Source organism: Mustela lutreola, chromosome 3, assembly GCF_030435805.1.
Source record: "Mustela lutreola isolate mMusLut2 chromosome 3, mMusLut2.pri, whole genome shotgun sequence".
Classification (NCBI taxonomy): Eukaryota; Metazoa; Chordata; class Mammalia; order Carnivora; family Mustelidae; genus Mustela; species Mustela lutreola.
The window spans coordinates 81,157,271-81,181,545 of NC_081292.1; the positions used below are offsets into that span (position 1 = coordinate 81,157,271).

The 24,275-nt window shown below is 35.6% G+C and overlaps 1 protein-coding gene across 2 annotated transcripts in view; it reads left to right on the top strand.

Moving 5' to 3' along the window:
• Positions 1-24,275, top strand: part of PXDNL (peroxidasin like) — a 520,865-nt gene that overhangs the window by 237,472 nt on the left and 259,118 nt on the right. For both annotated transcript variants that reach the window (XM_059166462.1, XM_059166463.1), the window contains exon 3: positions 18,153-18,224. In XM_059166462.1, the coding sequence (XP_059022445.1) occupies positions 18,153-18,224 (72 nt within the window). The remainder of the gene's footprint in view (positions 1-18,152; positions 18,225-24,275) is intronic.

Below are 24,275 nucleotides of genomic sequence, written 5' to 3' on the forward strand. Positions count from 1 at the left end.
AAACGTCATATGCACTTATTTAATTTAGAGAGGTTGGGGAAGATTGGGATAACCTTTAGTCAAACTGTCAAACTGGTGAATTGTGTTTTTGATTTATTCCGTCAAATTTCACTGGAGAGTCTCTGTTAATAGTCCAGCCTCTCGACTCTTCTCAGACCCTCTTTGCTTGCTTTCACTTGTGCCTATGTGTGTGCACACAGACATGTACATACACGTACATACGCATACACGCAGATATAAACATAGATATGAATATAAATATGTGCATGGGTGTATTTTTCTTTAGAAAGAATTTAATTTAGTTTCTAGCCCAAAGGAAACCCAACCAATGGATTTACACTTTGTGTAATTCCATTTAGGAACCTCAATTATAGTCTCCCCCAGACTCAACCCATGTTTGTTCAAATTTGACTCAACATCTCCATATCCCTCTAGCTATATTCTATTTCTGGGTAAGTGATGATGTCATTGTTCTGGTAATCCAGATCTGAAATTTGGGAAGAACCTTTGATATTCATTTATGCCCCCATATACAATTTCTTATCAGCTATGATGATTTTACCTCTAATCTTCCAGATCATTTTTCTCTCTCTAGCTTTAATTTAGGTTTTTGGTAAGTCTTTCTTGTATCATGGCAATAATCCCTATGTCTGACAGCATCTGACAAGAAAAAAATGGCACACACAAATTGGGCATTCTGAAGATAGTTTAGTTCAGTGACTATACAAAGGCTGGGGCATGGTGTGGTAAAATACACAGAAAAATGCAATAGCCCATGCTTAGCCTTATCCCAGGACTTCATCCCCCCTGAATGGGGGAGAGCAACATCAGACATAGATGTGGACATACAGAAAATAGTATGGAGAGAGGCATTTAACAAGAACTGTGATGTTTAGATAAAGGCTAACAGTCCTTTGCAAATCTATAGGAAGGAAGAAGGGAAGTAGGTAACTCAATTTTACTCTCTTTCCTCCCTTGTCTTGCTGCTGTTCCCCATTGGCTGAAACTAACTAGAAGTCAGAGAGCAAAGAAACCATTGTTTCAGTCCCTATAGGTCAGCACAGGGCCAGGTGGAAAAAGGTTAGAAGTGGGTCCCAACAGCAAACAGAAAATATCCAGCATACTTTGAATCCAACTTCCTCTCACTGTCTTCCTCTACCTGCCCCCAGTCTAAAAAAACAAGATAAAAGAACATAACATCAACATTGTTTTCATACTATTATTAGACTGATACTTGTAAATGCCATTATTCCTTTGGCTAAAGCATTCCAGTGAGTCTCCAGTGCTTTCACCATAAGAAGGAAGCTTGTAGCAGGGTGTGGGAGGTTCTTCAAGTGCTTTTGTTTGCTCTTCACTTCATCCACCCCCTACTAGCTTTCTCTGATCTGCACCTCCAATGCCCTCTGGCAGTGACAGACATCTACAGCAGTGTACCATTCCCTGTAACATCTTCCTAACCTCTTGGCACTCTCTGCTTTTACTTCTGGAGATAATTCCCACCTGTCCTCTAAAATTCTATGCTCCCTTCTCTGGTAAATTTTCTCTGGCTATCTCTCACTCAGAAATTGGCGTGGGTGCCTGACCCATTCTATGGCTTTTATTTTTCACATAAAAATTTATAAGAAATTTGTAATTGCTTATTTGTCTGGTTCCTTTGTTAGATTCTTGGTACTGTTGAAGGCAGAAGCTTTGTCTTATAATTGTGAAAACAGAGTCAGGTACATGAATGCTTCTTTAAACTAAAGCTATTTAAGTATTTTTTTTTAAATAAAATATTTAAGAACTCTTAAAAGGTCTAATAATGAACACTCTGTAACCACTGTCCCAGTTAAGAAATTAACCAACAGTAAACCTTATTACCTTCTCTTTTCCCACTATCAAGGGGACTACTATACTGAAATTACTATTTTTTCATTTCTTTATATTTATTTATATCTCAAATAGGGGTGGCGCATATCCCTAGATAATACATCATTCTTAAATGTTTAAAAAATTTTATTAAGTGCTATCACACTGTAGCTAATAATAAAGATGATAATGATTTATCAACTACTACCCCAAAGCTTCAGATGACAGTAAGAATTCTAAGATGACCTTCAGTGATGTGTACTTCATGTGCACATGATGCCCTTTCCCTGGAGCATGGTGGGGGTGGGGGCACTATGTATCTAATGAAATATCACTCTTGAGATTATTTATATTATGTGGCAAAGGTAAAGGGATTTTTTATATTTAATTAAAGCATAAATCAGTTGACTTTTAGTTAACCAAAAGAGTCTGTTAGGCCTGATCTTATCTGGTGAACTCTTTCAGGGCAGCTCTAAGCAGCAGACATGTTCTCCTACTACCTGGAAGAAGAAAAATAGTTATGCTATGAACTGCCTGTGGAGAGGGTGGTGTCCAGTGGTGAGGGCATCAGTCTTCTCCCTGCAAGGAACTGAATTCTGCCAACTATTTGAATGAGTTTGGAGGAGGACCAAATGAGAGCTCACCCCTCCCGACCCATTGATTTCAGCCTGCTGAAATGTTAGCAGAGGATCCAACAAAGTTGTGACTGAATTCCTAACCCAGGGAAACTGAGATAAAAAATGGGTGCTGTTCTTTAGCAACTAAATGTGTTTTAGTTTGTTATAGAGCAATAGAAAACTTGAACAGACCTTTCTTCCTCTAATTACTTTAGTGACACTTAAAATATTTTGTCTATTAAATGTTTTTCAGGAAGATTTTGTCACAAAGAGAAGGAAAGGTCTATCTATTAATAATTAGTAGTCCCAGATACCAAAAAATATTAGAATTAAAACAACAAATAAATTAAAATTATTTATTTATAAGTTTTAATTTAAATTAATTAATTAACATACAGTGTAACAGTTTCAAATGTGCAGTACTGTTATTCAACACTTCCATACAATATCTAGTGCTCACCACAAGTGCACTCTTTAATCTCCATCACCTGTTTTACACATCCCCTGACCCACCTCCCCTTCTATAACCATTAGTTTATTCTCTATAGTTAAGAGTTGGCTTTTTGGTTTGCCTTCCTCTCTCTTTAAAAAAAAAATGGGCAAAAGACATGAATAGACATTTTTCTAAAGAAAACATGAAAAGATGCTCAACTTCACACATCATCAGGGAAATACAAATCAAAAGATCAGTGAGATATCACCCACACCTGTCAAAATGACGAAAATCAAGAACACAAGAAACAATGGGTGCTGATGAGGATTCAGAGAAAAGGGAACCCTCTTTCACTGTTGGTGAATATGTAAACTGATGCAGCCATTGTGGAAAACTATGAAGGTTCCTCAAAAATTGAGAAATATAACTGTCCTACAATCCAGCAAGTATACTAGTAGGTATTTACACAAAGAATATAAAAATACTAATTCAAAGTGATGCATGCACCCTGATGTTTAATAGCAGCATTATAAATAAGTACCCAAATTATGGAAATAGCCCACATGCCCATTGACTGATGAATGGATAAAGAAAATGTACTCTCTATATACAATGGAATATTACTCAACCATAAAAAAGAATGAAATCTTGACATTTGCAATGACATGAATGGAACTCAAGAGTGTAGTGTTAAGTGAAATAAGAGAGTCAGGGAAAGACAAATACCACTACAGTTTCACTCATATGTGGAATTTAAGAAACAAAACAAATGAATAAAGGGTTTTTGATTACTAATTCAATTTCTTTGTTATGGGTTTGTACAAACTTTCTATTTTTTCCTGTTTCAATTTTGGTAGTTTATTTATTTCTAGGAATTCATATATTTCTTCCAGTTTCTTTAATTTATTAACATGTATTTTTTCATAATATTCTCTTACAACTGTATTTCTGTCGTGTTGATTGTTTTTCTTCTCCCTCATTTATGATATTATTTATCTGGGTCCTTTCTCTTTTCTTTTGATAAGTCTTGCTAGGGGGTCATCAATTTTTTAAATTTAAAAAAAAATAAGCTCCTGGTTTCATTGATTTGTTCTATTTATTTAATTGCTGCATCATTTATTTCTGCTCTAGTCATTATTATTTCTTTCCTTTTTCTAGCTCTAAGATTTGTTTGTTGTTCTTTTTCTAGCTCCTTTAGGTGTAAGGTGAGGTTTTTATTTGAGATTTTTCTTGCTTCTTGAGGTACGCCTGTATTGCTATAAAATTCCTCTTAGAACCTTTTTTGCTGCATCTCAAAGTTGTTTTCATTTTCATTTGTTTCCATGTACTTGCTTATTTTTCTTTGATATCCTGATTGACCCATTCATTCTTTAGTGGCATGTTGTTTAATCTCCCTATATTTGTGGTCTTTCCAAATTTTTTCTTGTTCTTGTCTTCAAGTTTCATTGTGTTGTGGCCAGAAAAGTTGCATGGTATGATCTCAATCCTTTTGTACTGCATTTGTCACCCCAATATGTCATCTCTTTTGGAGAATGTTCCACGTGCACTGATAAGAAGCTGTATTCTGCTGCTTTAAGATGGAATGTTTGAAGTATATCTACTAAATCCATCTGGTCCAGTATGTAATTCTAAGCCATTGTTTTCTGATTAGATGATCTAGCCATTGCTGTGAGGGGGGTGTTAAAGTCTCCAACTATTATTGTGTTATTATTAACGAGTCTGTTTATGTTTGTTATTTTATATATTTGGGTGCTTCTAAGTCAGGGACATAAATATTTACAGTTGTTATTTCTTCTTGTTGGATTGTCCCCTTTACAATTGTATAATGCCCTTCTCTGTCTCTTTTTAAAGTCTTTTTTTTTTTTTTTAAGATTTTATTTATTTATTTGACAGACAGAGAGCACAAGTTGGCAGAGAGGCAGGCAGAGAGAGACAAGGAAGCAGACTCCTGGCTGAGCAGAGAGCCTGATGTGGGGCTCAATCCCAGGACCCTGGACCATAACTTGAGCCGAAGGCAGAGGCTTTAACCCACTGAGCCACCCAAGGGCCCCTAAAGTCTTTGTTTTAAAATCTAGTTTGATATAAGAATTGTTCCTTTGACTTTTTAAACATCCATTTGCATGGTAAATATTTTTAAATCCCCTCACTTACAATCTGCAGGTGTCTTTAGGTTTAAAATGAATCTCTTATAGGCAACATATAGGTGGGTCTTGTTTTTTATCCATTCTGATAAACTCTGTTTTTTGATTGGAGCATTTAGTCCATTTACATTCAAAGTAATTGCTGATAGATATGTATTTATTGCCATTTTATTGTTTGCTTTGTCATTGTTTCTGGATATTTTCTCTGATCCTTTTTTATCTTTGTCGCCTTTGGTCTCTCATTGCACTCAAAATGTCCCTTTAATATTCCCTACTGGTCTGTTTAGTGGTCATGAACTCCTTTAGCTTTTGTTTGGGAAACTTTTATCTCTCCTTATATTCTGAATGCAGTCTTGCTGGAGAGAAGATTCTTGACTGCAGATTTTTCCCATTCAGCACTTTGAATATAGCATACCACTCCTTCTGGCTTGCCAAGTTTCTGTTGAGAAATCTCCAGCTAGCCTATGGGTTTTCTCTTGTAAGTTAAGGACTTTCTTTTGCCTTTCTGTTTTTAAGATTTTTCCTTCATCATCATATTTTGCCAATTTAATAATAATATGTCTTAGTGTTGGTCTGCTTTTTTTTTTTTTTTTTTTTTTTTTATTTCAATGGGAGTTCTCTCTGCCTCCTGGATCTGGATGTCTGTTTTCTTCCCCAGATTAGGAAAGTTTTCTGCTACTATTTCTTGAAATAACTTTTCTGCCCCCTCCCCTTTTCTCTCTCTTATTATTCTAGGGACTCCTATGATACGAATGTTATTACATTTGATGGAGTCACTGAGTTCCTTAAGTCTATTCCCGTGTTGCATAAATCTTCTTCCTGTCTTTTGTTCACCTTCATTATTTTCCCTGACTTTGTCTTCTAGGTCACTAACTTATTCCTCTGCTTCTTCCAGCCTGCTGTTCATTGCATCAAACTTATTTCCAATCTCATTTATTGTCTTCTTCATCTCTGACTGATTCTTTTTTGACTCATTTATCTCTGTGGTAAGGGTCTCATTGATGTCTTCCATGCTTTTCTCAAGTCCAGTGAGTATCCTTATGGTTGTTGCTTTCAATTCTCCATCAGGCATGTTACTTATATATGTTTCACTTAAATCTCTGGTCTTGGCTTTATCTTATTCTTTCATTTAGGATATATTTGTCCATCTTGGCATTTTGTCTAAGTCTCTGCCTTCTTCTTCTGTGCTAGAAAAACCAGTTATGTCTCCTCCTTTTAAAAGTAATGGCCTTATGAAGAAGAGGTCTTGTAGTATCCATGGCCTAGGGTGTCATGTACTCTGCTGTTTTGCTGTGGCTGTTCTATCCTACAGAGGTTGCTGCTCTGGGTAGTGTTTGGTTCCTGGTCTGAATGGGTCAAGTTTTAACTAGGTGTGCTGTGGTCAGCTTGTGGAATGAAACCTGACACCAACTCCTCCAGAAGCCTTGTAGAACTTTCTGGTCAGGAGATGTGGTATGGGCTGAGGCTTGTACTGGTCTTCTTTGGGAGGGACCCACTGCACAGGGACTGAGGGAAGCTTGCCTGCAAAACAAAGTCCCACCAGAGTACAGGGGGTCAGCTTGATATAAGCAACTTAGGCAAGCCAGTGTGAAGTTGTGCTGCTTCTGTGTGATTCTGTGTTTATGCTGAAGAGTGTGGGAAGAAAATGGCACTAGTCAGCTCCTTTGTTCTGGGAGAGGTGCCTTCATGAATGCTGCCTCTCAGGGATGTACTTCAAGAAAAGAGAATAATCTCCCCTCTACGTGCCCCAGGCATTCCACAGCTCACTGTTTTCATGCTGTCTGCCCCTGGATTGTTTGCCTGCATTCTCTCCAGGAACAGTGCAGTTTTTTCCAGGCTCTATTTGAGTCAAGCCTGCTGACCTTTAAAACTTCAGGCTTTAAACCCCACTGGTTGCAAGAACTCATAAAATTCAGCCCCTTTCATTTTCCAAGCTTTGGGGAAAACGTCTCCTTATATATTTCCCTGTGTGCTTCTCTCTCTCTTGCCCTTTTCTGTGACTATGGCTTCCTCCCCTCTGTAGCACCCAAGATTCTTTTCTCCCCTAAACCTCCTCCTACTCTCACTGATGTGGCTTCTTCTCTCCCTTTTGTTTCTGGCATATTTGGGATAATTTAATAGTTATCTAGTTGTGTTCATGGGACAAGATAAACATAGGGCCATCCTATTCTGCTGTCATCTTTCAATTTTTAATACTATTATAAATAATAATTTTACACTAATTTATTGAAAATGTATCCCATGTAGGTCCAGGGCTTTGTGTCATGCCAATAATGAATTAGAAACTTAAAAAAGTTGAATCCAGGTGGAAACCAAGTCCTATTAGTCCCAAACTGGTCAAGTGTCAAGCTTTAAAATGTTGACCAATGATTGAGGGAGAGCAATGTGGTTAAGTGGAACATCTCTTTTTACCAAAAGATGTAATTTTTGTTCAGGGAAGTTACCTCAAGGAGATAAAACTTTGGAAAAATACTTGTGCTCTCCTTTTTTTTTTTTTTCTTTCATTTACTTTAATGTATTAGATCCATTCCTGGAGGCTAGAACTGACTATCGAAAAAAGTGAGAGGTTATTGAAAAAATCAGCAACTTGTGGTCTTGTTATTTAGTTTCATCAGGTAAATAGTAACAAATGTACAAACAATGGGGCTTTGAGAACAGTAAGAGAATTACCATGGTTTTTGGAGGGGCAACCACCAGGCAATTCTCCAGGTATGATGGTTGTTACCTGGTAATATCAGACACGTCTTTCTATACATTTGAAATGTTGGGAGCTTCCCTCAACCTGATGGGAACAAGTTGAAATATAGGATGTTTAAAGCAGTAAGCAGCCATTTGGAAACTTTTCTGAAAACACACAAACACTCTTGCTCTTCATTTCCCTTTAATGATTTCTGTTTTTCTTTTCTTTTATTTTTTTCTCATTTTTGCCTATTCTTGTTCTTAGATTGATTCATTCTTATACTTCAGTTGGTCTGTTCGTGTTTTGTCTTACTTTTGTTTTCTGTTCCTTGCCAATTCTTTTCACCTCTATCACCATTTTAATTTATTCCCTTGATTCACTGTAGCTACCTACTTCCCACCTGTGGATTCTGCCTGGTGTTTCCTCCTTTCTCATACTTTGATCAGCCTTGACATTAACCTGTAGAAAGTGAGACAGTAGGCTGCCACAACATCAAAAATAAATTTTGTGATTATTGTGTATCATTTGCATTAGTTATTACTCCCTTACTAAGGAGGCAAAAGAAGTGAGGCAAAAGGAAAGTCTCTTGAAAATTGAGGCTGGAAATTGGAGACTATGGTTGGGCTCCTTCTTGAGGCCTTAGGATCTAGGACAGTGGTTCCCATCTGGCATGGTTTCTCTCCACAAGAGATATTTGACATAACTGGAAGAGGAAATGCTCCAACATCTAAAGGATAGAGCCCAGGGGTGTTACTAACAATCTTGCAATTCAGTGGACAGCACACCTCCCAATACTGAATTATCTGGCTTCATATATCAAGACTGCTAAGGTTGAGGACTTTGGTCTAGGGAATACTATATTCCATTGGACTTCCTGAGGTATCTTCCCAAAGAGAAACCTTTATTTCCAGGTAATCCTTTATGAACCTGTCTCTATCATAATCCTCATACTTTATAAATAACCAACCCTACTTCCCTCTGGTTTCTATTTTCATATATGTTACCTGATTACCTTATTTTTTTTCTTTTTTTTTTAATATAATTTTTTATTTTTTATAAACATATATTTTTATCCCCAGGGGTACAGGTCTGTGAATCACCAGGTTTACACACTTCACAGCACTCACCAAAACACATACCCTCCCCAATGTCCATAATACCACCCCCTTCTCCCAAACCCCCTCCCCCCGTCAACCCTCAGTTTGTTTTGTGAGATTAAGAGTCACTTATGGTTTGTCTCCCTCCCAATCCCATCTTCTTTCATTTATTCTTCTCGTACCCACTTAAGCCCCCATGTTGCATCACCACTTCCTCATATCAGGGAGATCATATGATAGTTGTCTTTCTCCGCCTGACTTATTTCACTAAGCATGATACGCTCTAGTTCCATCCATGTTGTCACAAATGGCAAGATTTCATTTCTTTTGATGGATGCATAGTATTCCATTGTGTATATATACCACATCTTCTTGATCCATTCATCTGTTGATGGACATCTAGGTTCTTTCCATAGTTTGGCTATTGTGGACATTGCTGCTATAAACATTCGAGTACACGTGCCCCTTTGGATCACTACGTTTGTATCTTTAGGGTAAATACCCAATAGTGCAATTGCTGGGTCATAGGGCAGTTCTATTTTCAACATTTTGAGGAACCTCCATGCTGTTTTCCAGAGAGGTTGCACCAGCTTGCATTCTCACCAAGAGTGTAGGAGGGTTCCCCTTTCTCTGCATCCTCGCCAGCATCTGTCATTTCCTGACTTGTTGATTTTAGCCATTCTGAATGGTGTGAGGTGATATCGCATTGTGGTTTTGATTTGTATTTCCCTGATGCCGAGTGATATGGAGCACTTTTTCATGTGTCTGTTGGCCATCTGGATGTCTTCTTTGCAGAAATGTCTGTTCATGTCCTCTGCCCATTTCTTGATTGGATTATTTGTTCTTTTGGTGTTGAGTTTGTTAAGTTCTTTATAGATTCTGGACACTAGTCCTTTCTGATTACCTTATTTTAATCTTAAGTTAACTCTGGGGATGCCAGGACAATGTATTATTATGACTTAATTTAAAAAAATTTTTACAGGGTTCCTGGGTGTCTCAGTTGGTTAAGCAACTGCCTTCAGCTCAGGTCGTGATCTGGAATCCCAGGACTGAGTCTAGCATCAGTGTCCCCACTCATCAGGGAGTCTGCTTCTCCCTCTAACTCTCCCCCGCTCATGCTTTCACTCTCTCTCATTGTCAATCCCAAATAAATAAATAAAATCTAAATAAAAATAAAATAAATTTACAGATGGACAAACTCAAAATCCAAAATATTAAGTAATCAAAAAATAAGGTTTTTTGAGGATTAGAACACACTATCTTTTTATTAAATAGTGTCTTGTAGTGTCCTAGAGCCTCTCTTTCAAGGCTGTCATTCATCCTTAGAGAGCCATAAAAGCCTTAGAAATAGCTTTATAAGATGGCATAGCTAACAGAATAGAATCTTGAGAGTTTTCAGGTTAATCTTAGTAGAATTGGTAGAGGGTTGGGGTCTGGGTTAAGTGACTTGAGAGAGCATCTCATCAATCTGAGTATTTCCACATTCAGGGGTTACTGAAAATAAGGTTCAAAGCAGGAAATGAAAGGAGCCTTTCCTTTTGCCTCACTAAATTAGATTTATTTTCTCTTTTTCTTTGCCTTATTAATTCTTCAAGGCATTATGATTTAAAAGGAAACCAAGAGGTCAATGAAAGTGGTGTCCCGAGAAGATGAGCCAGATGACATACCACCTTTGACCAACAAAGCATCCATCTGCCTTTTTTATTGTGCTGAGCAGTGTTGGTGTGTAGAGGAGGCATTCTTAATAGTATAGAGGTCTCCCAATAATTCTAATAATCTGCCATTGATTATTGGCAGTAGGTATAGAAAACTGGTTGAGAGTCTTGGTGATAATGAGGAGCCCAGGGACCTAAAAGAAGTGGGCTACATGTTACCTTTATTATGATCATTAGGTATTGTAGCCTCCTGAGGCTGACAAAGAAAATGAGATCATAATGGGGCACCTGGGTAGTTCAGTTGGTTAAGTATCTGGCTTTGGCTCAGGTCATTATCTCAGGGTCTTGGGATGGAGCACCACATCAGACTCCCTGCTCAGTGGGGAGTCTGCTTCTCCCTCTTACTCTGTCTGCTGCTTCCCCAGCTTATGCTCTCTCTCTATCAAATAAATAAATAAAATCTAAAAAAAAAAAAAAAGAAAAGAAAAGAAAAAATGAGATCATATTGATTACTGCTATTAGAGAAAATTAACGCTCAAAGATGACCCTGTGTTTGGCAGGTGGGATGCCTTGGACTGTACAGGAATAGTAATCTGAGGGTGTAGGAAATTTCTAGCTGTGTCCCTTTGACTTTCCAGGTCTACCACTACACAGACAGGTGGCGGAATGCTGGAGCTTAACATTCAATAAAATATTTCTCTCTAGAGTGCCTAGTTAAGAACATGAGTCAGTCAGGTTGTATTCCACAATTTATCTAAGCATGTTAATTCTTCAAAAAAAATCCCCAATACATAAATTTTTGTAAATTTTATGAGGAGGGAAGGCAAGTTCTTTCTGTTGTATAAGCCACCTTAAGAAAGGTTTTTGTGAAATTGTGGGCAACTTTAAATACCTTAGGGTATTATTTTTAATTGTGGTAAGTGCATAAACCTGAAGGTTTATTGTGTTTTGTTTCGTCATTGACCTATGCAAGAACCATGAGAAGGAAGCTTCATCTATTTAGCATCCCCAATAGAATATGAGTGATCACCTTGCTAACTGTCAATCTCTGAAAGCACATGTTCACTTCATTGAAAATATACTATGATAAGAAATGAACTAGGGGCTCCCAGGTGGCTCAGTGGGTTAAGCCTCTTCCTTCGGCTCAGATCATGATCTCACGGTCCTGGGATTGAGTCCCGCATCGGGATCTCTGCTGGGTGGGAAGCCTGCTTCCTTCTCTCTCTCTCTGCCTGCCTCTCTGCCTACTTGTGATCTCTCTCTGTCAAATAAATAAATAAATTCTTAAAAAGAAACAAACTAACATTTTATCAGTTTCACTATTGAGTCAGAGTCAAAACAAATAAAGACATTCAAAGTGAAATAACTTTTAAAGTCTCTTTAGGTCTAACATTCTATGATGTTCTATACTGCACGATGACATCAGCTCTTCCTCACAGGTGTGAGTAATTTAATAAGAGGTGATTTTCTTTGTTTCCTGAAGTCAATCATGCTACAAATTCACAATAAGATAGCATCTGGAACTTTTTTTTTTTTTTTTGGAAGAGCATCTAACCTTAATTTTTCTTTTAATCAACATTAAAAATTAATATTATCTATTATTAAAATGACAATTTAAGAAAGTTATCTCTGATTTCATATTTTTAAAATATACTTAGCAAATTGATATTATCCTGTATACAAGGCCTTGGAATTTTCTTTTTAATGTGGAAATATATATATATATATATATACACATATATATATATATATATACACATACATATCTCTCTCTTTATATATATATATGTAAGTTTTAATAATGACTATATGTATGAATTCCAAATTATTGAACTTAGATCCTTTATCTTTTTTTAAAAAAATTATATTACCTAAAGCATGATCATAACCAATTGGCAAGAAATAGTCAACCTGGATGAAAGGTCAGGAAAGTTGGAAAATAGTATTTAATCTGACTTATTTTACATTTCAGCAAATCTATAAAATTATCCTATCAGTTTGATAATTTCAAATTTTATAGCCTGACTCCTCCAAAACAGATTTAATTTTGCTAACAATATGTGCATAAATGGTGAGAGAAATGTCTTTGACTTAGTGTATGTCATCATATCTTTCATAATCATATCCTAGAAAAGAATACTTGTATTTAATATGGTATAATACAAGAATACAAGAGAATACAAAAATACTAACAATCTGACTGTGAGAAATTTACAAACTTTGAATCCTTCTATCTAAATTTGGGAGATATTTACCAAAGTAGTTTTTTCTGAATAGTGTCTTTTTGGTTTTATTCTTTAAGGTTTTTTTTTTGTGTGTGTGTGCATTTCTATATTTTCTATAATTAACATATTATTTATGTAGCATTATGGTTCTACTAAAATGGAAGACATATGAAGATAATATGTTCTTGTACTTTCTGAGCTCAGAGGACTAGACATTGGCTCTGTGTGTTGGAAGATTACCTAATAGCTCTTGTATGTATGTATGTATAGTGCATTTAGATTTAGAATGGTAAAAAAGCTTGTAGTTAATGTGTCTTAAGATAACATTAAGATCTAAAACTTTTTAGAAATCTAATGCATAGGCATATTTTTTAATTTTAATAATAGATTTTACAGATTAGATAATATACTCATTTTACTATAATTTTGTGTGAGGGTTTTTTTTTTTTTTTTTTTTTTTTTTTTTTTTTTTTTTTTTTTTAGTGTGAGGCTTTTTGAAGCAGTTCTAATATGCCTGCTATATTACTAAAAATCCACTCCTTCATTGGTTTTGGTATAGATCTAAAAAATGTCATATTTTCAGTTACTGCTTGTAATAATAATTATTTATGGTAATACAAAGTATGAGCTTAATGGCAGCATTTTGAGAGTGTCCTGTTTCTGTTTCTTTGTTTACACTTGACTGGTACATTCTATTCCCCCCCCCCGCCCCGTCCCTTCTAAAACTATCATAGGGGAGCCTGGGTGGCTCAGTCTTTAAGCACTTGCCTTTGGCTGAGGTCATGATCTTAGGGTCCTGGGATAGAGCCCCGCATTGGGCTCCCTGCTGGATGGGAAGCCTGCTTCTCCCTCTCCCCTGCCCTTGCTTGTGTTCCCCCTCTCACTGTGTCTGTCTCTGTGAAATAAATAAATAATCTTAAATAAAAAAATAAAATTTAAGTACCATAATTTTTTCAGGTGAAAGACAAAAGTAATTTCCATTGTCACTATCATTTAAAAGCACATCTTAAAGAGGTGTTACCCCATGACATTAGGTCAGAGAGAATCATGAGTGATCATTATGGAAAGAAAATGAAAGTATCATAGTCGACATAAGATATGATTGTATAATGGAAACACCCATATTCAACTGAAAGGAGAATACTTTTTTTAGATAGCTTAGATACGTGAAAAGACAAATCACATTCTTAGGTAGTTAAAGTCACAGTGGTAAAATTTAAATGTTAATTAAAGTATCCAGAGGATTAAAAAAAAAAATTGTATATATGCTGCTGAGGAAAGGACACCGAATTTGAAGAATGTTCCTAAAGTACCTGGGGGTGATGGGTGGGATGGAGGGGTAGGGTTGTGGCTGTGAAAATAACCATTAAAATAGCAAAAAAAGAAGAGGGATAAAACAACCCTATATAGAAAATGACATAGAAAACAACAATATTTGAAATATTTCCATTGTAATTTGTCTAAAAATAGACCCAGTGTATGTTAGAAATATGTATTTGATTATATTAACATTGCAAATCATAGAGGAAATATGACTATGTCAGTCAATAATAATGATAATACATAAGTAACTTGGAGAAAATAAAAATTAATTCCAGATAAATCAAATATTTAAACATCAAAATAAAACCATAATAGCTTAGGAAAAATAAGCTTTTAATGTAATTTTAGATTCAGGCAAGCCTAAGCAGGATACAAAATCCTGAAACTATGAAAGAAGTGACTAACAAATTTTATTACATAAAGATTTAAAACATCTGTATGATACAAATAATAAAAAGAGCTGAAAGTACAAACAATACTTTGAAATACTATTTATAACACATTATAAGAAAAAATTTAATTTTTTTTTACATGCAAAGAGTTAACAAATTAATAAAGACAAAGAACCAGGTGGAAATAGAGAAAGGATCTATTTAGTTAATTTACAGAAAAAGAAACAAATGACCATCAGAGTAAATTTTCAAATATCTGTATCTTTCATTTACTTCAGAACATTTAAATTTTGGAGTTTTAAAATTTCAAAAGATAGGGCAGTTTATCTATTAGATCTGTGAAAGAATTTCACAGAGAAATTTCACATGTAAATCTGTCTTTTCCTTTGAGAAATATGCGTGAAGAAGACTTGATAAATTCAACTGAAGAAGTGAGTTTTTAATATCTGCCCGATTTTTTTTCTTCCCTTTCTCTCCCACTCCCTGACTTTTTTGTTTTTTTTTGTTTGTTTGTTTGTTTTCCACTGTTTTGAACTGCAAATGATGTATGTGGTGCTTGTAATAATATAAATATTTTTAGTGGTATTAGTGGTGGCAAATTTTTTAAAAAAATAGTCATTATTGACTTTGGCCAAGAATATCTTACTTGATAACTATGCAGATAACTCAGGAATCATGGTTTATGGTTGTGGAAGTTTTAGACTATTTACTTTAGTAAGCATGGAAATGAAGTTCACAATCCTACCATTTTAAGGGTAGCAGAACCATAATTCTGGAGAGTGTCCAAATGAAAAGTAAACATAATTATAAAGCAGAAGCAAATTAGCATTATTTCCACTTATGAAAAATCCCAAACTATCTTGTTTGTACTGAAATATAGGTATAATGATTCACTTTCGGAGTAACTCTTGGCATTACGTTGAATGGAAATTTTATTTGACACAGGAGAAAGCTCTATTTTGCTTCTTCCCACTTTGATGAACATATAACCATGAAAAAAGCTTTTATCTTTCCTAATAGCTACTAATTGCTTTTTAGCAAAATATTTTCACCCACATAGTACTTATTTGAGTAAACATTTGTGTGTATATCAAATGTACAAGTATGTGTGTGAAAGATACAATTATTAAAATAGGCCTATTGGTCTGTAGCTGTTTTTTCTTCCCCATAGTTTTGATCATCAGGATCACAGATCTCCTGTTTTCAGGAGTTATTTTATTTCCACAATAAAAGTATAACATTTTTCTTGGGAACTTTTTTTGCTTCTTTTTTCCTTTTCTTTGGCATCATAGACAATATTAGGATATAGAATATAACCACACATTTCCTCAAACTTGCATTGATTTTTTTGTGAAAAAATGTTAGATATTGTTTTATGCCCTGAATCTTGGTAGAATTGCTTATAGATTTTGAACACATCTCCTTTATGAAAAATAAGACAAAAAATAATATGTATGACAGTCTTTATAATCACTTAGCCAAAACATTGTTAGGAAAATATTCCATCTATTAAAATTGTAACAAAGATACTTTGATGGAAATAATAATGTTTTGAATAAACCTTAACAACATCTATGTATTTGTGATTGGAAAACACATTGAGCTGTGAACCACTGTAATGAATTTGTTTCTTGACAACAATAAAAACATCTTCAAGAAAACCTATGAGCAAAATTGCTTGATCTCATACATTAGATTATTAACATTCATATTGAATTACAATGCTCAAGAAACAAAAGCAATCTCAGTGCAATTTTAGAAATTTAATGTTTTTTATTTTCTCCAAAATTTAGATAACTACATAAGAAACTGCAGAAACATAGGCTCTGAGCACATTTTATATACTGAAGAAAGATGAATTATAACTAGTATCTTTTCCTTTTTCAGTTCTAATATTGAAAGAGAACGAAGCACTAATGACCAAAGGTATCCTCTATGTTACATGGATCAACTTCTTTCCTAGGCACCATCCTTGTGACAATAATAAAAATAGTCAAACAGTTTCCTATATTCTGTGGTTCAGATGAGATTGAGACTGTATACACATGTCATATGCCACACATACAAACATCTCACTTAGAAGATGAACAAATCACACACCTATGTAGTATATATATATACATGTATGTGTACACACATGTACATGTATATACATTCAAATATGCATCTGTCTGTAAACATATGCATTATATCTATGTACACACATATGTATATAAGATATGTATATATGTATGTGTGCATACATATACTTTTTTCTATATACATTGGTGCATGTATTTAACAAAATGTGGGGTAGAATAGTCATTATTCAAATAATAGTAGATGTATAGTGGTAGTTTGGGGATCTAAAGCAAGTGTAATATTAGATTTTGAGTATTAGATTAAGAATGTACAGAGAGAGTAACTAACAATTTTTTTCAGGACTATATTTGTGACTGGTATTAACTAGATATTAACTAACTGTGTTGCCTTTAGTTAGCTTAAAAAATTTCTTGAACACATGGTAGACTATAAAATTGATGGGATCATTGACTGAAGCTGAGAGTTATCCATAAAAGTGGACATTACCTCTGTATTGCATCAGCTCTAATGCATACTATAGATTGATTGTTCTGCCTCCCTGATGGCCAGAATGCTGGGCATGAATGGCAAGGACTGGTTTTGGTACCATAGGTGGGGTGTTGGATAGTGACCTCAAATGCTACTTGGAGAATTAATTGTGTGGCTGAAACTTTCTAGAGGTGAGGCAAGTCTGGGTAGGTTAGAGACAGTCGAATTTGGGGTCTCTGGGCTGCTTCCATCTGTATGAATAAAATAATCACCTGCTCCATTGGTCAAAACACTTCTGTTTTCCTAATAAGTCTTTTTAAAAAAAGGCATAAAACAACTATTTTATAATACACTAAAAGTGAATCCTCTAACATTTTACTCTGATAATGGATTTAGAAGCTTTGGAGTTTTTAAATGGTATAGGATATTTAGAAAAATGTGTGCCAATTCAATTATAGACATTCCCTGGACATTTAGACATGTCATAATAATTTAAATCTGAAAGAAATTTAATGTGCATTTCCGAGGGAAAAAAATCTATAATTTTTATTTGCCAGAGTGCTTTTTCTAAAATGTTTGAAGTTGTTGAGTGGTGATTTTTCTGTAACTTGTTTTACTGTTCAAATCCAATTTATTTTTGCCACCTGTTATTTTTCTCCCCGGATTTTTTAGAAGTCAGTTTTGGACCATTTGATAGTACTATAATAAGAAACTCACTTCCTATGGTGTAATTGACTCTCAGTTTGACAGTCCAACAAATACATAATGAGAGTCCACTGCGTGGCAAGAGCAGTGATATTTATTTTTCTAAGGAAAATGCTTAAGCCTGAGTGTATATAACTCTCCATCTGTTTATTTAGAAATATATTCCTTTGTCACTGTGACTATATTGATAATTTTCCTTTTACATGGTAAGCTTCAGGAAAACGGGAATTTTATCCTATAGCTTATAGTCCTCTTTTAGGGGTATTTTAGGGTAATTTGATAAATATAAGTAATTTTTGAAGTCTTTTGTGCCAAACTAGCATTTTAATATAGCCTTTTTGAAGAGAAAGTTTTAAATTTGTAAATTTAGTGAATGTATCTGTAAATGTTTTTCTACTCTGTAAGGACTATTTCTAGTGGAACTATTGTAATATTTGCAGAATCTGTTTCTTATTCTGAAATTTGTGTTTACTTTTGTTTTTTCAGTCTCCTGAACAACAACCAAATCAGACAGATTTCCAGAAATGCTTTTGAAGGACTTGAAAATTTGCTTTATCTGTAAGTTGCAAGAAAGGACAAAAATAACTTACAGTGTTGATAGATTGTTTTTGCCTTTTTGTTTGTTTTAACCAAAGTAATTCTTCATCTTCTCGAAAACTACTGTCAACATTTACACAAAACACATTTGAAGATTTCTAAGTGAAGTCAATTGTTGCTTTCAACAGATTATTTATCTGAGCACATTAGAATATTTACGCACATTATTATCCCCCATCTCTGCCACAAAAATTCTAAATTGGAGAAAAATAAAAACAAAAACCATTTGCCCAACATTCACATTCAAATCTAATTAATTGATAATTATAAAAATTGTATAGGTGAAAGAGAAGATTTTTATATCAACAACTCAGCCATCCAAGAACTTCTGAGGCCAGTGAACACATTACAACTAGGAACTTTAATGAACATGAATAAGAACCAAATTTTGGAAAAATTTGTTCACCGATATGACCAATGACAATTGTTGTACTCTTTTGTTTAAAACAAGTAAATGAGAATAAAGGTACTTTAAATATTTTGTTTATTTTAGAGAGAGAGGGAGAGCATGAGAAGAGAGAGCGCACTCCAGAGAAAGAGAGAGGGAACAAGCAAGCAAAGTTGGGGATAGGGGAGTAGTTGAGTATCAGGCTCCTCACTGAGCAGGGAGCCAGACACAAGCTTGATCCCTGAACCCTGGGACCATGACCTGAGCTGGAAGCAGATGCTCAACTGACTGAAACACCTACACATCCCTGAGAATAAAGGTATTTTAAATGAGTCCTTGTTTTGACTCAGAAACCAGTCCATGCTGGTAGGTTGAAAGTTGGGAGGTCAGGGCTGACACTTATGTGGAGGCTGAAGGAAGAAACTAGGACATTTGTCTAAGCACAGAGTCGGTGCTGTGAGTTTCCTTTTGAAGAAACTTCAAGAGGTAACTAACATTTTTACACAAATATGCCCATTTGTACTTCATTAAGTACATTGTGTCAAAAATTGGTTACTCTTTTAAAGAAAAGATGCTACCCTAAACCTTTGGTTCCCATTTCATTTCTACAATGGTCACATCATCTTTCTGAAACACTGGAATTCATAATACACCTCAGCTCTGGAGCCTTACAGCATTTTGTATTCAAATGAGATACCCCAGCCTACTAGGCAGGACCTTCTACGACTTTTTTTTTTCTAAATTTAAATTGTATTATTATTATTTTTATCACTCAGTCCTAAAGTGATAGGACTGGTTCCTTTTTGGAATTGGTCCATTCTATTTGCTGTCCTAATTGTTCATGACCAACCTAACATGCCTAGCAGGTGCATGTCAGTTTTGATTTCCACTGAGAAGCATTGCTAAGAACGTTTCAAGCTTTCTTGATTGGTGGTGTGAGAAATCTGCTCCTTGTAAATGAAGGAGCTCTACCCCCCTGCATTTCACCACAGGCCTGTGGTTCTGTGGTTCTTTACTCATTGGCATGTAAAGAGTATCACTTTTACAGTAAAATAAGCAAATTAATGGGGCGCCTGGGTGGCTCAGTGGGTTAAGCCGCTGCCTTCGGCTCGGGTCGTGATCTCAGGGTCCTGGGATCGAGTCCCGCATCGGGCTCTCTGCTCAGCGGGGAGCCTGCTTCCTCCTCTCTCTCTCTGCCTGCCTCTCTGCCTACTTGTGGTCTCCCTCTGTCAAATAAATAAATAAAATCTTTGAGAAAAAGAAGAAAAAAAAAAAAGCAAATTAATAAAAAAAACCCCATAAAACAAAAACTTTATAACTTTGTAAATGGTGGCTTAGAAGAAACCTCATTACTACAGCAATATTCAAAGAATCTAGTAAAATGACAGTTATTAGCAAGAAATTATTTTGGATAAAATGATCATTTAACATTGCTATGGCTTGGATCAATTACATGGCCAAGTGCACTATCAGCTCTGTGTAAGTAGCATTTAACAAAACTTCCAGTAATTCTCTAGCCAGTTCACACACTATTCATTAAGTGAAAGATACAACTCTCCCGTAAGATGTACATTTAGGAAAGGGGAAGGATAATTTATAAATGTTTCATTATACGATATGTTGTGAACACGTTCATGTGGTGACTGAAGTAAATCTTTCCATATTTTCAATAACATTGGCAAGTAAGGATTACATCCCAAATCAGAGAAGTTCATAGAAAAAAGAAGGTTGTAGCCAAAAGACCTATTCAATGCAGACAGCACCGTCTGGATGAGAAGAGAATTATAGGGTTTAAAAAGAAAATGCCCAGGTCTGAGGCAATTAAAGATGGCCTAACTCTGTCACTTGTGTCAATTCAATAATGTTTTAAGATTAAGCTGACCATCCGCTATCATTCTGTGAGCTGATCTAGTGAAAATGCTTGGAGCAGACATGAACTTTTTGGGGATAGGGTTCACAAATACTCTGAAATATGGCTGTATTCATTATTTTGGTGGTCTGTGGTGATGTTGGGATAGGCAGTGGGGATGGGGAGTGTGGTAGTGTATGAAGATGAAAAGGCATGAGTAATGCCCATATATGTGTTTGAAGGACAAAGATACACATGCTTATAGGACAATAGGTTTTATTATATGGGCACATATGAGTTGTGGTGGTGTCAGAGCAGAAGGGAGACCAATTCTGCCTCCTAGTGTGGTGGGCAAGTTAGACTTCAAATAAGGGGAGTGTTTAGGAATTATTGGATCATCGACAAAACTAAGAACTGTCAATGTTGACATCTTTGTTATGATATCAGTTGCAAAGTGTACTAAGTTTTGTTGTCTTGCCCTACTTTGGCCAGAAAAATTAAACATGACGTTGAGGAAAATAATATATGAAAAGCATTCACAGAGACAATTCTGAGTCTGAAATTGCATGTGTTGGTTTGAGCAGTGAGTGCAGTAGGAAGGATGGAGTGAGCTGTGACTGGGAGATAAGGGGTCATACCAGAAAGGCCTTTCCACAGGAAGCTAGATGGTGTTGTGTCAGGGAGAATTTATAGGGGAAGGGTATTATTACCTCTGTGGTTTGGGAAAGGCCAGTCTGGGAGAAGGGACAGGTTTGCTTGAGGCAGAGACTCAATGGTAGGAGGCCATGCATGATGACAGCCTGGACAGGACTCTGCAGTAGGACTGCAGAACTGGAGAAGGATTTCTTCTTCTTTTTCTTCTTCTTTTTTTTTTTTTTTTCTGAAGTTTTTGTTTTGTTTTGTTTTTTAAATTTATTTGATAAAGGGAGAGAAAGCACACACAAACAGAGGAAGGGGCATAGGAATAGGGAGAAGCAGGCTATCTGCTGAATGGGGAGCCTGACACAGGGCTCAATCCCAGGATCCTGGGATCATGAGCTAAAGATGAATGCAGACACTTAACCATCTCAGCCACCCAGGTGTTTCTGAAGAGAAATTTTTTTAATGTAGATTTGTTAATGACTTTATGGCAAAAGGGAGGGAATGTCTGCTCTTCTCATAGAAAATTCCCATTTCTGTCTCCGTCTGTGCCGTTAACACTCCAGCCTCCTTCCACTGTCCTGGGACACTTCCCTGGCCACCTGCATACTCATACTTTCCTAAAACCTTCCCACTCCTCCACAAATCTAGTTTTTATTTTCTACCGGATTTTCTGAATCTTTGGATGGATCACTCATAGGATTTACTCTGTAATTTGACATTTAATTATTTGATTATATTTAGCATTATTTCCACTTCTCGCCCTACATGTATGTATGTTGAGGTCTCCATGGTCACATACTTGAGGATCAGGGTCTTGCTTGTATTTCTGTCCAGTTCATACAAAGTTTCAGACACGATTCTCTGTTTTCCCAAACTCGCGTGCTCCTCCAGCACACATCTGTTTCCTTTTCAGTAAGTGGCACCTTTATTCTTGAGCTGCTTGGCATCATGCTTAGGTTCTTCCTTTCTCATATGCTACTTCGGCATTCTCTGTCCATTCCAATCCTAAAATATTTCTAATTTGGTCACTTTCTCCATCTTTCCTGCATCTACCCTGGTGTGAGCAGTCATTTTTTCCCTGCTTCACATTTCATTTTAATAAAAGGGCCACTCCCTATTTGGCCTGTAAGTCCTAGCACGGTTTTTGATCCATCCATGCATGTAAATCCATTTCATGTCTTTCTTCCCTTTGATTTTTATATTTGATCTATTGTTCTTTAATTTCTCCAAACACAGTAAGTGCTCAGCCCCTAACCTCCATGGGCTGTCACATGCTGCTTTTTGGATTTTCCTTGGTGATCTTCTTCTGTCTTGTTTCAGCTTTAATGTCATCTCCCTAGGACTCCCTCTAGGCCAAATAACGCTTGCCTCCTTTTTTCTTTATCAGTGTGCCCTGTTTATTTCATTTATCATGTCTACCATAATAGTTAATGCTATTCCCCTTATTTTTTTAAATGTGTTTTCTGACTTCTTACTGGATTCTCTGAAAGCAATTGGCCATACTCCTCTTACTTACCACATATCCCATCATCTAGAACATAGGAAGTAAGTGCTCTTTGAATATTTGTTTACTAAATAGGAGAACATAAGGCAATCAATAAATGCTTGATATTTGACTGATTAATGCTTTTAGTTATGCTGAGTTCATTATTTCTTGAAAAGCGAGATTTAAACGCATTAAACGCATCGCATTAAACGCATTTAGCATTAGCTTTTTTAGCAACGTGTATCAATCAGTTATTTATGTCGTGCCTTTTCCCAAGGATTTCAGGTGTTTGTATTACATAAAGTATTTTTAGTGCATGTATATTCAGGAGGTTAATTTTATTAGACCAGATATACCACAGGATTGTAGTTTTGCCTTGCCAAACACAAAAGAGAACACATTATTTTTCCTTAAAACAAAAACATTTCTGAACTCTTCTGAAATTCTAATGTATTTTGGTCTAAAATGTATCATTGATTCCCTTGGGCAAAAACAAATTGAAAATTGCAAGACAAATTTGCTTTCAGATTCACAAGGGAAAATAAAACATTTGAGGAGATCTTTGGAAACCAGTTCATTTAAGGTTAGAATTTTAAGTTCATTTAAGGTTAGAAGGTTGAATTTTGGACCTAAGAAGCATTGAAAAACTGAGAGCAAAACCTTCTTCTTCTTTGAGTTAACAGACCAGCAACTGTTATGTTATGTTATCATTATTCTTAATCAAGTTAGAATTAATCTAATGCTAAACTCCGAAATAAAATTTTATTTATTCAAAAACATTTTGGCATCTATAAAGTGATAATGATCTCATTACTAATGAGCGTTTAACAATAACAAAAATCATCCATACAGTAAGAACTGTTGCCTATCTGCTAATGTTTGAGATACACTGAGTATTATTTGGTATTTATTTATAGAAGTATTTATTTATAGACTATAGAGGAAATTTATGTCACATTGAAATCCATAATTTTGTTTCTGGCTTTGGTTCCTAGAGTTTGGTCTCTGAATTACAGCTTCTTTCTGCCCTTAACCCATCTCTTGCCATCACTGTCCTCACAAACTCCTATTTCTGAATGCTACTCTCTCTGCACAGACTGAACTTCTTAGATCTTTGCTTGAATATGTCATTTGCAATTGTATACTCAGCAATGGCCTTTTCCATCTCTCTCTAGTCTCTGAATCTATTTGGAGTCTACCACATTCCTTTTGTAGCCTGCAGCTAGAAAGATATTCTCGTGGAAGTTTTGGGAGATTTACAAACGTTAAGTTCTTAGGCAAGTGAGTGGTACTGAAGAATCTCACCTTTAATATGTAAACTTGAAGGACACAACTCTCACCATTTCTGGCCTCTCTGTTAATACTCCCTGAACATTAATGACAAGCTAACAAAATAAATGAAATTTCCATGGGGTTTCTTGTTCACTGTATCAGTTAGCTTTTCCTGTGTACCAAATTATTTGAGAACATAGTGACTTAAAATAATAATTACTATTTCTTATGATTGACTTATGGGTTGATTGGGCAGATCTGGTCTAGGCTGGCTCAGCTGAGGCTGGAAGCTGTAGGATGGCTTTCCTTACATATTTGGCAATTGCTCAGTGTCAGCTGGGATAGCTTTCTCCTCCATGTGGTCTCTTTTTCTCT